The sequence below is a fragment of the Diabrotica undecimpunctata genome, chromosome 7 (genome assembly GCF_040954645.1).
Source record: "Diabrotica undecimpunctata isolate CICGRU chromosome 7, icDiaUnde3, whole genome shotgun sequence".
NCBI lineage: Eukaryota > Metazoa > Arthropoda > Insecta > Coleoptera > Chrysomelidae > Diabrotica > Diabrotica undecimpunctata.
In genome coordinates, this window is record NC_092809.1 from 159938182 (window position 1) to 159955187 (window position 17006).

A 17006-nucleotide genomic window follows, 5' to 3' on the forward strand; every position below is an offset into this window, starting at 1 on the left:
GTTTTGTATGATTTATTGTTTCTACAATGTGTGTTTAACGTAAATTATGTGTTTGTGTATTGTGTGTCGCATATTTATAATTGAAGATGATGCCTACGACTTCTTTTATGTACCAGATTGTACGTACCTACAAGGAAGGCGAAATAATCGTTTGTTTTTATTACAATAAGCTCACAATGTTGATGTACGTGCCTGAAAGTTTTAGCATTGATTTGCATAAGCCAAACGTTCCGTTTTTAACGTGGAATAAAGTATAGTAAATATCGTTAAAAAATAAAACAAAGAAGCACATGAATGTAAAGATAATTTAACTATTTAATATAACAAAGAAATATACAATTACTTATAACAGCAAGTTTCAATCTTAAATTTTTACTTCAAGAATCTGAGCTATACACGAATTTTTAAGTAAATACTTTGTATATTTACTAACATTAGACATAGGTGTTGGCACTGTTTTATAATATCTAGGTATATAATAATACTAAAAAATATTCTTTTTTGTGAAGTACATTCGGTTGATTTGCTCAATAAATAAATTAGTACAATGGCATCTGTACAACTATTTTTACATTAAATCTAATATATAATTCTATTTTCCTAAAATATCATTTAGCTGAAATGCATGTTCTTGAGGAAAATGTGCCCATTTGCTAAGATCCAAGCTTGGGATTATTCCAGATTTACAGGGAACACGAGGATTTCTGAAAAATAAACATTGATTAATATATTTTGTTTTTGTTACGTTATTTATTAAAATTTTTAAACTGATATTAAATGAAATCTATTTGGACGTTATAGTAACATAACATGCCTGACTACTCTCAGCTATCAGCTAAGATCTACTACTATCAGCGCCTCTATAAGAAAGCAACAAGAAGCCAGAAGTCTTCTCTTCGATGGCAAATTAGATAAACTGCAAATCCAAGCTTACTCGAAGCAGTTTGACGATGTTAGGAATAACCTTATATTTCAATAATACACCTACAGTTTACTCTTGAAAAACACCATCTTTTGCATTCTTTACATAGAGAAAAGAGGTTGGAATGGCAATAGACGATTGTATTTCTGTTATTGATCGAATTGGAACCTCCAACTGGAAGTATTTTTGCCTTTCATATATCAGGGTGGATTTAAATTGACATTTTCACGCAATGGTTGGTAAAGCTTACTTGAAGATCCAAAGTGGCAAAAGGGCAATCAGTGGATTTCGACAAATGAGTATCTTTCTAGTAAACAGACATATTTTTTCAGAAGAGGATTTTCTAGTGGAAGCACTTAAGAATCCAGAAGCACAAGTTGGATATGAAAGCCAGATAAACCCGCCTCGTGACCTGCAAAATGCCGATGAAGGGGCAAATGGACAACCAGTTTTACCACAATACATACTTTCCATTCCTGTTCTTAAAAAACGACAAGGCACAAGAAGCCGAAAATCGGGAGCAGCCAAAATTTTTACGACAATCCCAAATAAAAATGAACTGGAAGAATCAATCGTATCGAAAATTGAAAAAAATAAAATTAAAAGAAAAGTTGGGTTCGATGCAAAGAAAAAGCCAACTGACGATGCAAAACCTGGTAGTAGCAGAATGGATGTTGTGGCAGCAAGTTCAATTTGTGTTGCGAAAAAAGCGAGAAAGGAACTGATAGAAGACGATACATCGTCAGAGGATTTAAATGAAAGTATCCCACCCTTAGATGACTCGATCGATGAGAAAGAATTCCGGATTATGGACAGTAACACAAAAGATAATGTAGAATGTCTTTTCTGTTCAGGACGTTTCACGGCTGATTTAAGGGGAGACATGTGGGTACAGTGCCTAAGATGCGAACTCTGGGAACATGAGTTATGCGTTAATGCTGAACGATACGATACGGTTTTTGTTGTTAGAAGAATGGTTAGTAGTATTCCATATTACCTCATGTATTAAATTTAATCATCACAATGTGTACTATTTAGTATATTCATGTCTAAAATTAAAAAAAAAAAAAAAAAAATAGTGGCGCCCGCCATTGCTACGGTTATGATCGGCGTTTGATGACCTGCGGTTGTCGAGAAGATAATCGACTAAGCACGTATTCGACGATCGAGTTCCAAGTAACGGTACTCGATAAAGATCTAGATGATTCCACACTGTTCCGATCATATTATGCAAACAATCCAAAGCAAGACTTAATGGCGTCGACATATTTGTGATAGCATAGGCGTACTATATATAGAACAATTTAGATTTTAGAGTTAGTCGATAATAAATTTGTAGAGTTAAGTAATAAATGTTATAAATTAATTGTGTTTTTAGTGTTAGTTTTATAAGACTGTAAATAAATTAAAATAAGTGTTTGTGATTATTATGAACGTTTGACAATATTTAAGTTCATTTTTATTAGAAAGGAATGTAGTTCTTTTATTTGTCTGTATTTTAAATAAAGCAGTATTAAATATAAATAAAACTAGTAAATAAAACGCTTACATTTCATGATCTGGTAATACCATTGGATACAGCTGAACAGTATCTATTAAGTCTGTGTTATCGCAAATAAGTCTTGCTAATCTAACTTTCCTAATTTCCTGGAGTTGCTCTGGGGTAAACGATGATGGCTGATTGGGAAGTTCATACCTGAAATAAATTATTATTATTATTGAACGAAAATTATATTTTTGTTAGTATTATCAGGAATATGAATATATTATTATCAGACTAGTATATGGTATTTCATTAAATCACTTTAAAAATAATTATATAGTCTAAAATTCTTCTATAAAAATAACCGTAGGAGCCTTTTGCACTATTTCTATACACATCTGACTCTGTTCAGGAGATACCTATGGAATTAAGGCGATATATTAGGCTAGCATAACTCCCAACGTCTAAGCAAATAATGAAAAACCAGTCAGAAATCATGTGTTTGCACTGTTTCTAAACAGTTTATCTTCAAAAAATTTGATCGAAATCACCTTTCTATAAAAGCCTTAATAGATATATCTCCAGTTATTTTGTATTTTCATATTTACCACACCAAATTAAAAATTCGTCCTCTTTGGATTATCAGAAAACCTATCATTGTCCTCGACGCATCAAGGAATTTGGATATCGGTTAAAATACTTGGGAATTCCAAGGTTGGCCAAATCCAAATTTCTAATTGATTCGATGCAGGGAAAGTCCACTTTCGCTACGTAAAACAAAGGATTTGTTTTACATAAAAGCAGGTAGATTTTCTCTCATCGGTCAGTCGAGCTTGCCTCTTCTACTGTAGACCTAGTCGGTGCTATTATTGTTCCTACTAAGTTATTGTTTTATTTCTGATTTTTTTATATACCATTTTATTTTAGCATTATTGTATATTCAGACCTTTTCAGGTTAGAATAATACATTGATCTATATTTGTTCATGTACTGATTGTTTGATATTTTATTTGACTATTTTGATTGTTTATTTTTCTTGTATTTTGTGTCTAGGTTGTTCTTCCGTAAGTTAAGAACACTTAGAAATATTTATCTTGCTTTTTCTATTTTATATTTTGATTTGTACTTTGTCTAAGTAGTTCTTTCCGGTAAGTCAAAGAACTCTTAGAAATATTTCTCTGAATATTTGACTTGTTATTTTAATTGTGCGTCTAAGCCATTCTTTTCCGGTAAGTCAAAAGAACACTTAGAAATATTTTCATAATCATTGTTGCATTATTATTTCCGATATTTTATTTAAGATATTTTCTTCCTTAAGTTAAGAAAATACTTAATACATTTGTCACTTTCATTTTCTATTTTATGCTAAGTTGTTTCTTCCGTAAGTCAAGAAACACTTAGCAATATTTCCACATCTTTTCTGTATTTGATTTTTCGTATTTGTACGTCGTTTCTTCCGTAAGTCAAGAAACACTTATAAGTATTTGTATTCTTATTTTTCCATATTTGATTCTCTTGTTTATTTTCACTCTAAGTTGTTTCTTCCGTAAGTCAAGAAACACTTAGAAATATTTCCATACCTTGTTTCATACTTACATATTTCATTTATCTGTATTTCTGTCCTAAGTTGTTTCTTCCGTAAGACAAGAAACACTTAGGAATATTTCTGCATTTTTCTATTCTTTTATCTTGTGTATTTTACTTTTCATTCTAAGTTGTTTCTTCCGTAAGTCAAGAAACACTTAGAAACATTTTCTTTGCATTGTACTTTTATACCATTTTATTTTTCTTGTTTACTAAGTTATTCCTTCCGTAAGTCAAGGAATACTTAGACTATTTTACCTGTTCTGTTTTCTATTTTTGATCTGTTATTTTGTAACTGCTCCTTGGAACTGTTACCTATAACAGATACTTGTCACGGTAACCGTTATTTTATACCAGTAGAAGTATTAAACCATTTTATCAGTGACAAACAAAGATGGTCAACACCCGGTCTAATTCCAAGGACAGGAAGAAGTCCGCAGAGCCGGCGATGGGTCCTACAGGCCCAAACGCCCCCTCTCGGCAACATGGCGCCCAACAAAAATCCGAACCCACGACCCCAGGACCGTCTTCAAGCCAGCCTTCAACCGCTGACTTCATAGCTGCACTTATGCAAGCGATGACGGCCCTTTCAACTACCCAAGGCACAATACCACAGATGCCCCAACACACACCTGAGCCACCGAAGCCCAGGATCACTTACATGAAACCACCCCAATTCTCAGGCCGAGACATCGAGAATCCACTCAACTTCCTGAACAAAGCAGAGAACTTCCTCACCAAATACGATGTCGACGAGGACCAATGGATTGACTACCTAATAGACAATTCTCTCCATGGTGATGCGAAGAAATGGGCCCAGAAATTCTCACATACGGACCTGCCATACGACACGTTCCGAGGCCGCCTCCTGAAGAAGTACAACGATCCCGCTTTACTTTCAGCCCTCACATCCAAACTCCACGGCGAACACCAACAGAAGGACGAACCAACAGAAGACTTCATCAATGGGAAAGCTGCCCTGTTCAGACGTCTCGCCCCGTACACCCCTGAAGACCAGAGATGCATCACAATTGTGAATCAACTGCGACCAGATATCTCGATCTGCCTACGGCTGAACATCCCGAAGACAGAAGAAGACCTCCTAACGATCGCCCAGGGAATGGAAGCAGACACCCGCCGGAATACCGCTCTGAACAAACCCCAGCAACAACCTCAACAGCAAACACAGCAACAGTCGCGACAGCAGCGACAATCGTACCGTCCCCACCGGAACAACAGCTCCCCACGTCATCCGGAAGCCATTGAAGAGTGGAGGAACCCCAACAATAGAAAGTCCAGGATGCCATTAAGGAACCAGCCTCCACCCCCACTGCCTCAGAATCAGGGAAACGCCAACAGGGGCACCAACTAAACCCTGTTGTGAAGATGGTGCCCCAACTGAACCCAATTCAGATGCGACCCTCGACAGCAGGCCTCCCACAACTCCACGGAAGGATCAACCAGCACCGCGTGAAGATTTTGGTCGACACCGGAGCATCTGGGAATTTCATCCACCAGAGGCTGATCCAGAGACGGAACCTGCAACGAGGACCAGGATTGGTTCAACTGGCGTGCACGGACAGCACGTCCCGTACCCTTGGGACTGCGTCAACTGCGTTGTAATGGAGACCTTGAACCACGACGTTGTGTTAGGGATGCCTTGGTTAGAACAGGAAGAGGCCAATGTAGACATACCCCGTAAATGTCTACACGTCGGTACCACCTGCAGAACCACAATCTACTGGAAGAACCCAGCTAGACAGCAACCCAAAACCCAACAGTTGGAACCCCATCAAGCTCCAGCCTTCGCCTTCCAACAAGTTGAACGACTGATACAAGAGTACGATGACGTATTCGACGACCGTTTGCGCCAGCCGACCACGAAAGCCACCGAGATGGTCATCGAGGTAACCGATAACCAACCGATCAACGTGAAGCCATACAAATACTCCACGCAGAAGAAACAAATCATGGCCAAGGAGGTGAGAGAGATGCTAGCCGCAGGAGTCATCCGCCCCAGCAAATCTCCTTACAATAGCCCGGTGGTTATTGTAACCAAGAAAGATGGCACCCCCCGTTTCTGCGTGGATTACAGGAAGCTAAACAACGTCACCGTCGACGAAGCCTCCAGTATGCCGCCAATCCACGATTCCATCAAAGAGATCGGTACAGCACAAATCTTTACCACCTTGGATTTGAAAAGCGGATTTTGGCAAGTCCCTCTACACAAGGACTCCAGCCCGAAGACAGCCTTCAGCCTGCCTGACGGTTCTGCCTACGAGTTCACCGTGATGCCCTTCGGTCTGAAGAATGGACCAGCTGTGTTCCAGAAGCTCGTGACTTCAGTCTTCGCAGGATACATAGATATATTCATCAAAGTGTATATGGACGACATCATCATATACTCCGAAGACTGGACCCAACACCAGAACCACCTCCGCCTAGTTCTAGAGAGACTTCGGACACACGGACTATGGGCATCACTAAAGAAGTGTAAATTCGCGGCAGACGAACTGGAATACTTAGGGCACAAAATCACCTCCGCCAACACACAACCTCTGGAAAAACACGTGGAGAAGATCAAAGGCTTCGACACTCCACGTACGATGAAACAGCTACGAAGTTTCATCGGGACCGCCAACTGGTTGAGGGATTTCATCCCTCGATTCGCTGACATCATCACGCCTTTGACGGACCTCACCAAGGGCAACAAGAGACGTCTACATTGGACTGATGCCGCAGATGCCGCCTTCCAACGTCTCAAGACCGAAATCGAGGGAGATCTCCTACTCCACAGACCAGACGCATCCAGACCTTTCTGCCTCCAGACGGATGCCTCTGACGTCGGCATGGGCGCAGTCCTCTTCCAAGGGACCCAAGATGACAAGAAAGTCATTGCCTATGCCTCCACAAAGTTGAAGCCAGCTGAAACTCGTTACCACATCAACGAGAAGGAGTGCCTCGCATTAGTTTGGGCACTCAAGAAGTACAAACACTTCCTTCAAGATCAGAAATTCACACTATACACAGACAGTCAGGCTCTCTTGTGGCTCCACCGGTTTAAGGAAGACAAGGCCAAACTATCCAGATGGGCCTTGGTACTCCAAGAATTCAACTTCACCACGGTACACATCCCAGGGAAAGTGAATGAGCTTCCTGACCACCTATCCAGGAATCCGACCACCGAGAGAGAAGAAACTGATCAGGACGAAGAAGTGAACAGACTCAGCTGGCCAACAATAGACGCAGAGGAAGACGACTCCTTCCCACTATTATGCATGATGGAAGATGTCGATGACGGTTCTGATACCAACCCCATCCTTGACGACCTGGTCGACTTACCACTCCAAGACAAAATCCGGAGAAGTCACCAAACCCATCATGGTATGCAGCGGTTTCGGAGACGCTATCTGAAGATCTCCGAACGTGGACCAAGGAACGAGGTCGAAGAAAACCTCCTCAGCGAATTCTCACTGGTCGATGGCGCCGTTTATTACAACGCTGGACCAGATCACAGGACGCTGGTAGTACCCCCATCCCTCCGGACGGACGTGATGAAAGTCTACCACGATTCAGAAGAGGCTAACCATCCAGGACAGGACGAAACCATCCGTGCCATCAAAAACATATATTACTGGCCCACCTTATCAAAAGATGTAAGGACCTACGTCAAGTCCTGCCTAACCTGTCTGAGGACCAAAGCCGCTCCACGACAGCCAGCAGCACCTGTGATGCCCAGAGAACCTACCAATCCCTGGGAGAGAGTGTCTTTCGACATACTAGGACCGTACCCACCAGCCAGAGGGACACGCAATCGCTACATCCTCCTGGCAACAGATTGCCTGAGCAACTGGGTGGAGTACCGCTGCGTCCAATCCACCAAAAGCCGTGATGTCATCCAGTTCCTCCAAGAGGAGATCTGCGGCCGCTGGGGGAAACCAACCACCCTCATTACGGACAACGCAGCCCAATTTCGGACGGACGCATGGGAGAGATTCCTGAGACGGCACAACATCAAAGCCGAACTTAGCCCTATCTTCCACCAGAGGGCCAACCCGGTTGAACGCCGAGCTCAGGAGCTCAAAAAGGGACTCCGCGCCCGATGCAAAACTGCAAATGACCCGAGATGGGAATCCTACCTGGCTGACATCATGTTCAGCCTAAGGACCCGGAGGAACGAGGCCACCCAGGAAACACCCGCTGAACTTCTGCTAGGCTATCTTCCACGGCGCGCAGAAGAAACACAGCGGGAACATCGTCTGGCAAACACCGCAGCCAGACGAGACGAAAGGGTTGCCAGAGCTGTTCAAAAGGCCACGGTATACGCGAGGAACATGGTTCCTGACAACCCTAACGCTCCACCTGCCAGGAGGTTCAGCGAAGGAGAGCAGGTCATGGTCAGGAACCACGTCCGAGGGAACTTCGGACCAACATGGACGGGACCACACACGATCCTGAAGGTCCTAGGCGATCATACCTATGAGGTGCACCGCGACCGGGACGTGAATAGGACCATTCATGTGGATGACATCCGCGCTGCTCCTCCACCTAGGGACGAACCTCCAGAGCAGGATTAAGGTTTATGACGACACGTTTAGATATCAAGGTGAACTGAGTAACCTTATATCTTCACGACGTCGTAAGATCTTCCTCAGGGTGAATTAAGTAGCCCTGACAGAACAGCTGAGGATAACGGGGCCCTGTTACGATACGTTACAGACACCAGAGCGAATCGAGTAACTCTACGTGTTTTGAAACGTCGTAAGGCGTGAATTAAGTAGCCTGGTCGAAAAAACACCCGAACCAACTGGACCACCGGGACCACCCGGACCACCTGGGCCACCTGGACCACTATAATTTTAAGTATGATATATCTTAAGTTTGAATTGTATTTCTTTGTATTGTATTTCTTTTTTTTAGGTTAAGGACTTTTTGTATTATTGTATTGTTTGATTTTTTTTTATTAATAAATTTTTTTTAGCACCGTTAGGTCTTTCAGAGGAGGGGGGATGTCCTCGACGCATCAAGGAATTTGGATATCGGTTAAAATACTTGGGAATTCCAAGGTTGGCCAAATCCAAATTTCTAATTGATTCGATGCAGGGAAAGTCCACTTTCGCTACGTAAAACAAAGGATTTGTTTTACATAAAAGCAGGTAGATTTTCTCTCATCGGTCAGTCGAGCTTGCCTCTTCTACTGTAGACCTAGTCGGTGCTATTATTGTTCCTACTAAGTTATTGTTTTATTTCTGATTTTTTTATATACCATTTTATTTTAGCATTATTGTATATTCAGACCTTTTCAGGTTAGAATAATACATTGATCTATATTTGTTCATGTACTGATTGTTTGATATTTTATTTGACTATTTTGATTGTTTATTTTTCTTGTATTTTGTGTCTAGGTTGTTCTTCCGTAAGTTAAGAACACTTAGAAATATTTATCTTGCTTTTTCTATTTTATATTTTGATTTGTACTTTGTCTAAGTAGTTCTTTCCGGTAAGTCAAAGAACTCTTAGAAATATTTCTCTGAATATTTGACTTGTTATTTTAATTGTGCGTCTAAGCCATTCTTTTCCGGTAAGTCAAAAGAACACTTAGAAATATTTTCATAATCATTGTTGCATTATTATTTCCGATATTTTATTTAAGATATTTTCTTCCTTAAGTTAAGAAAATACTTAATACATTTGTCACTTTCATTTTCTATTTTATGCTAAGTTGTTTCTTCCGTAAGTCAAGAAACACTTAGCAATATTTCCACATCTTTTCTGTATTTGATTTTTCGTATTTGTACGTCGTTTCTTCCGTAAGTCAAGAAACACTTATAAGTATTTGTATTCTTATTTTTCCATATTTGATTCTCTTGTTTATTTTCACTCTAAGTTGTTTCTTCCGTAAGTCAAGAAACACTTAGAAATATTTCCATACCTTGTTTCATACTTACATATTTCATTTATCTGTATTTCTGTCCTAAGTTGTTTCTTCCGTAAGACAAGAAACACTTAGGAATATTTCTGCATTTTTCTATTCTTTTATCTTGTGTATTTTACTTTTCATTCTAAGTTGTTTCTTCCGTAAGTCAAGAAACACTTAGAAACATTTTCTTTGCATTGTACTTTTATACCATTTTATTTTTCTTGTTTACTAAGTTATTCCTTCCGTAAGTCAAGGAATACTTAGACTATTTTACCTGTTCTGTTTTCTATTTTTGATCTGTTATTTTGTAACTGCTCCTTGGAACTGTTACCTATAACAGATACTTGTCACGGTAACCGTTATTTTATACCAGTAGAAGTATTAAACCATTTTATCAGTGACAAACAAAGATGGTCAACACCCGGTCTAATTCCAAGGACAGGAAGAAGTCAGCAGAGCCGGCGATGGGTCCTACAGGCCCAAACGCCCCCTCTCGGCAACATCATCATCCTAAGTTTAACAGAGACCGGTACTGACCTGAATGCGTATTCTAAGACCCAATCATCTTTACAAAATAAAATAATTCGACTCATCATTGTAATGGTTGATAAACTGTCATTTGTATTAGCTGCAAAAAAGTACTGGCACTGTAAAATTTTTATGGACTTCAACGCATATCGGTGTAAAATAGAAGAATAAGCGGTACATCTATTCTTTCCAAATCTTCAATAACACTATGTAGAGTAAGCAGAAGACACTTACAGCCAATTTTAACAACAGTGGATTAACTTGGAAACTTAACAGGTTAGGTTTCACCATATTGAAAATCTTAATGTCTTCATTAGCCGATTACTTTTTTTTAAACAGTATTTCTATTACTCTCTTTAACTTTAAATCAAAATCCAACACTCTAAAATGTGAATTTTAGAGTGTTCACATTTATCACAAAATCTTGAAAAATATTGGCAAGAAATTCTGTCAGATGAAGAATCGGATGAGTTTGGCAACACGTATCTTTCGGACGCGTACCAACCAACTGATTCTAGTGACAGTGACAATGAATCGAGTATTCGGGAACAGAATAAAAAAGGAAAACGTGTGGCCGGAAATACCAAACCGTTGGGACAAGATGTATCGGCGTCCACCAGTAAAGAAAAAGAATATACGAATTTCGGAGAATATGTTGATGCTGCTATAGAATCTGTTGTTGTCCAACATTCTGAAGTCTCCGAACAGGAAATTTTAGAAGAAGCAATAGTATCCAATGCAATAAATGAAGCTATTGTCTGGCGGCCAGTCAACAGCGAAAATTTACAGAAATTTACATTTGAGGACTATAATTCTGCAGGTTTTCATACACAATTATACGAAAACTTCTACAACAAATCGCCCTTTCAATTCTACTAATATTTTGTACACGATGGTCTTTTATCCATGATGGTAAATATCTAATTTATTTTGTTCAACTAATTTTGATTTTTTTTATTTTTAGGTCGAAGAAATAATCATTATGCCTTGCAGTGCCAGGAAAGAAATCAGAAAAAAGGCGTGGCACAACACTGATGTCGAAATAAAACGATTCTTGGGTATAGTTCTTTGGATGGGACTATGTCATTTTCCATCTTTTTATTCGTACTGGTCAAAGAATGCTCTTTATATGAATAATATCAAAAAAGTATTGTCAAGGAACCGCATGCAGTTATTGTGGAAAACGCTGCATTTCAACGATAATTCAGTAACAACAGATGACCGTTTGCAGAAGATCGTACCCTTGGTTAGCAAACTAAAGGATACATTCAAAGCTGCCATCGTTCCAAAGAAAAACGTGTGCATTGACGAAACTTTAGTGCCTTTTCAAGGGCGACTAAAATTCAAGCACTATATTGCCAACCAGAGGCACAAATTTGGGATAATATTATTCAAACTTTATCTAGAAGGTGGTTATACCTAATATTTTAACGTATATTATGGAAAACAACATGCTGAAGGTAGCACCGTACCAACAAATGTAGTAATGAAACTTATGGATGGACTGCTTGACAAAGGACGAATACTTGCGATTGGTAACTACTACAGTTCTGTTACACTTGCACATGAAGTCCTACACCGAAAAACTTATATGATTGGTACGCTATGTGCAAACCGCAAATAAAATCCCAAGAACGTTATTTCCAAAAAATTAAAAGTAGGCGAACATGTAGCTAAACGAAGTAATTCGGGCATCGTTGTTCAGAAGTGGAGGGACAAACGAAATGTGATGGAATGGTGACAATGCAGAAGGCACGCAGTGATGTTTTAAAGCCAAAGAATGTCATCAAATATAATAAATATAAAAGCTTCATTTCATCAAAAGCCAAGTATCCTTTCTAGACCATCTGGCCGGGCTCGAAATGTCTCCATGTATTTTAAATGAGTTCGAGAAGCCGCTGTTAAGCTACATAGCATTTTCTGATGACCTAGCGCGATAGTCCACGTCGGCATCACGCGGCCTGTATATAACTTTTATGCGTGAGTCCGTGTTAGCCTCTCATGGCACTTAACCTGTTAAGAATATAATCAATACCACCAAAAATTACTAGATAATAAGACACCTGTTACAAAATGGAAGAACAAGTACAAAAATATGGAAAAACAAACCATTTCAAACATATATATATATATATATATATATATATATATATATATATATATATATATATATATATATACATATATATATATATATATATATATATATATATATATATATATATATATATATATATATATATATATATATATAGACGCATATGCGTCTATAACTGCATAACGTATCCTATTTGAATGTAAACATAATGTTCCTACACATCGCTAGATTTCGCCACATAGGTTGATATGTCTTTAAATAAAAAAACTTATTAAATATTAGTGTACAAAATTACTAAAATTGTTACTACACCTACATTATATTATTAGCTTAACAAAACATTAAGAACCCTGTGTGATTAATGCGTTAGTGTTCAAGAAATATTTCAAATAATAACCTCCACTATAACTAGAAGTAAATATTATCCTAGTTTTGGGTTTAAGACTAATTAGAAAGTCCTAATCGTTCATAAGATATTTTTAGTGTCAAGTTTAGTGTCAAGATATGTTTAGTGTTTCTAAATATGTTTCATCTAGTTATTCTAGTTTTATTTATCGAATATAATTTAACTTAAAAACATTTTATGTTAATTACCAGAATCTGTCTCCTCTTCTTGAATAACTAAATTGCGTGGCGATTATACACGCGAAGGTAGGTCCCAATATACTACCCGGTAAAGGCTTTTCTGATACTCCGCCTGACCAAAGGTCTATGTCAGCTGGATGTCTGGAAAATAAATAAAATTATTTATTTGTATAATTTTAGAAGAAATGTAATTATATAATTGTTATGGATAGTATCAAAAAATTATCGATAAAGTCGAAAAATTTTATCTAAAAATTGATTTTGCGCGCGAAATTGACATTTAAAACTGCCTATAGCTTAAAGCGTTGTTTCTGAGAGAACAGTTCATTCTACACTAAAAGTGCTAATAAAGATTTTTGTTCAAAATTGACTAGAAGGTAAATTATTATGCAAATACAACTAATAGTATACTTTCCTAAAAGCTTAATGTCCTGATAAATAATATTTATATAATATTATATTCACTTACTCAAATATTGAACTATATTTTCTTACAGTCTCGTTAGGCATTGAGTGGAATAGATCTTCAAACCTATCTGAATATGGAAGTCCGCAGAATTTTCTGTATTCCAAATACCCAGGAAGTCCGAACTCTCTACCCCTTTGCATGTTGAAACTAACCAGATCCATGCCGAATTTGGCTCCTGCTTTCTTAAATAGATGGTTTGTGACTTCTTGTGTGATGGAGTCGTCCATAGCTTGGGCAACTTGGTTCATTAGACCCATGAAGTATTCGTCGAATACTCCAGCTCTGAACAGATCGTAGGGACGGCGGATTAAGTCCGACAAACGTTTAGAAGCTAAAACAATATATATTTAATAACTACAAGCATGCGAAATATATTTTTTTGTTACATTGAAAATATCACTCCGAATATTACTAATATCTTGCTCCAGTTTTGTGAAAATCTGTTGATGCATAATTTTCAACAATATCTTTAGAATGTGGCTCATTAAGCTGATGATTCGGTGGTTACAGCATGCTCTAGTGTTAGCTGTTACGTCGACTTAATATATTCTTTTGAAATGATGCCTGTATCTCAAATGGTGTTGTACAAGTTTTTTGATATATCTATCTCGTCTTCTGCGACTAATTTAATAATTTCTGCTAGTATCTCGTCAGTACCTGTACCTTTATTATCTTTTGCCAACTTTACTGCATGCATTCATGACTTCCTTTGTTATACTGGGCCCAGATTCTCATCTGTTGCATATTTCTACGTTTACTGTTTGTCTTTCGTCTTTAAACAATTCCTGTATGTATTTTTTCAATCTTTCTATTTTCTTGTTGTTATTAAAGATGATTTTACCGTTTTCATCTAATAGGAGGCAAGAAGCAACGGGAGGCATTCTACGAAAAATTATAAACCATCCTGGAAGAAATACCTCATGAAGAACCTTTAATTCTTTGTATTTTTTCCATCTTTCTATTTTCTTGTTGTTATTAAAGATGATTTTACCGTTTTCATCTAATAGGAGGCAAGAAGGAACGGGAGGCATTCTACGAAAAATTATAAACCATCCTGGAAGAAATACCTCATGAAGAACCTTTAATTCTTTGGGTGATTTTAATGCACGAATTGGAAATGAAATAGTTCCAGAAGTAAAACAAAGATTTTTTGAAAACCATGTCAACGTAAATGGAGAACTCATGGCTAATCTCTGTGCTTTTAACGAACTGAGAATCAATGAAACATTTTTCGACCATAAGCTCCAGTATAAATATACATTTGAAAACTAAAGGGGACACAAATCTATGATTGATTTTATAGTCACTAATAGAAAAATCCACCCAAAGTAGATTCTAGATATCCGAAGTTTAAGAGCGTAAGCGCAAAATTTCGGGCCAATGATTTTTAATTGCATTCATTTTTTTTAATCCTGAGTAAACTTATAAGTATTTTTGAAAAATTTAAACGCAGGATGAAAGAATACATTATTACTGAGGGCCGAAAGTTCTTGAAAACTTCTATAATATTTATTTTAATAAGTTAGAAGGGTGAAAAAGAAGAGAAAATTTAGTGTGATTTTTAATTTCAAATATCTCATTCAAAAAAACTTTTTGTTTATTGTAAGGGACTTTCAGCCTTTGGTAATAATGTAATATTTTATTCTGCGTTTACAGTTTTCAAAAATATTTGTTAGTTTTCTCAACAGTTATGAGACAGTTATACCAATTTTCAAATTACGCGCTAGAAATGGCATTCAGTTCTACAGTATTCGTCGTTAACGGTCAGTCGTTCTCGTGTTGTTGAACACATTTTGATGGATTTTCTGAAGACACACGCATTTTCAAATTAGAGGAAACATCGACCGTGATTGCAAAAGACTGCTATTTTTATTTGATTATAAATAGATTCAATAATTGCATTTTTAATTTGAACTAAAAAAATTGGTAAAAAACAGCTTATATCATCAAAAATATGAAAATGTCTCAACGTGGCCCACTCTGCCTTGTAAAGTTTTCGTAAACATAGCTTTTAAAAATACTCACATATAAATTTGTGTGCCTTACTCCATCTCTCCACTGCAGTTGGTAATAGTGAATGACCAAATCTGAATGCTGCAGCCGCAAACGCATCTATAACTCCTGGATTAATATTGGGATCATAGCCATCCCAGTATCCCTGAAATAAGGTAAAATTTACAAAACTCATAAATTTCAACACATCGTATTTTTCAATCTATATTTTCTTGAAAGTTTGTACTGTTTAAATTAGTTACTTACTTCTTTCTGTAAAGTTAGTCCAAACTTTTCCATGACATCCTTTCCGAGCAAAATAGGCAAAAATTCGTTATAAGTAACTTGTTGAATGATAGCTATGGTGATACGCCTTGCTTCTTGGAAAAGAGTTTCGTCGTCCCAATGAGGATTAATTTCAGCCAGTCCTTTAGCTAACCTGTTGTGTTCACGCGCCATCAGCGTATGCATGCAGGCCAAGACCAGTTGTTCGTTTACTCTAATTTCCCCTAAAATTTATAAATATAAAAGTTTTATAAATATGATATCATATCATATATAAAAAAAATAAATGTTTTTTAGGCAGTAAAATTAATTTCGATTGACTAGTCAGTAGAACTGAGTAGAAAAAATTTCAGTGTTCTAGTCTGAAGATAAAGCAGGTCATGAAATTGGAAATTTATTAGTTTTTAGTCTAAATTTTGGCGGATGCATACCCGAATTTTTAAAATTTGATTTAATTTGTTTATATGTCATCAATAGAATAATATTAACCTGGTATAATTCTCACTTAAAAGTCAAGATCGACCTGTTTCAGGATTTTTTCTTAAGTGAACGGTTTTCGAAATATTTAATTTAATTTGTTCTAAAAAGATCGGCCTACTGAATTTATTGTACTATAACCTTGCAAATGAGAGTATATATACCGGAAAATACCCATAAAATAAAAGTAAACTATTCTCTAAATGGAAACCGATCGCTTTAGAAAAAATTCTAATCAGTCTAACAGGTCGATCTTTTCTTCCTAGTCAGAGGAGAGTTATAGTTTAAAATTGTTCTGTTGGTGCTGCAGATAAATCAATTAAATAGAATTTGAAAAGTCGGCTTACGCATCCGCCAAAATTTAGACTGTCAAAACCAGAAATAATTTCCAACTTGATGACCTGCTTTATCTCCAGGCTGGAACACTGAAATTTTTTCTAATGTGAACGGTTTTCGAAATATTAAATTAAATCCGTTCTCAAAAGATCCACTTCCGATATACTGAATTTATTGCACTTTAACCTTCCAAATGGGAGTACATATACCTGTATTTTGCATAAAATAAAAGTAAAAAATTAATCCCTTACATATTTGGAATTCGATCGCTTTAAAAAAATCCTGAAACAGGTTGATTTTTATTTCCAAGTGAGAGTTCAACCAGGT

General features: G+C 37.2%; 1 protein-coding gene across 2 annotated transcripts in view; it reads right to left on the reverse strand.

The window, feature by feature from the left end:
* Positions 1 to 297: 297 nt before the first annotated feature.
* cysu (peroxidase homolog) overlaps positions 298 to 17006 on the reverse strand; it is a 79257-nt gene continuing 62548 nt past the window's right edge. For both annotated transcript variants that reach the window (XM_072538638.1, XM_072538639.1), the window contains exons 9-14: positions 15849 to 16090; positions 15615 to 15747; positions 13590 to 13920; positions 13130 to 13261; positions 2472 to 2618; positions 298 to 704 (exon numbers count right to left, since the gene is read on the reverse strand). In XM_072538638.1, coding sequence (XP_072394739.1) covers positions 593 to 704; positions 2472 to 2618; positions 13130 to 13261; positions 13590 to 13920; positions 15615 to 15747; positions 15849 to 16090 — 1097 coding nt within the window. In that variant the 3' untranslated portion in view covers positions 298 to 592. The remainder of the gene's footprint in view (positions 705 to 2471; positions 2619 to 13129; positions 13262 to 13589; positions 13921 to 15614; positions 15748 to 15848; positions 16091 to 17006) is intronic.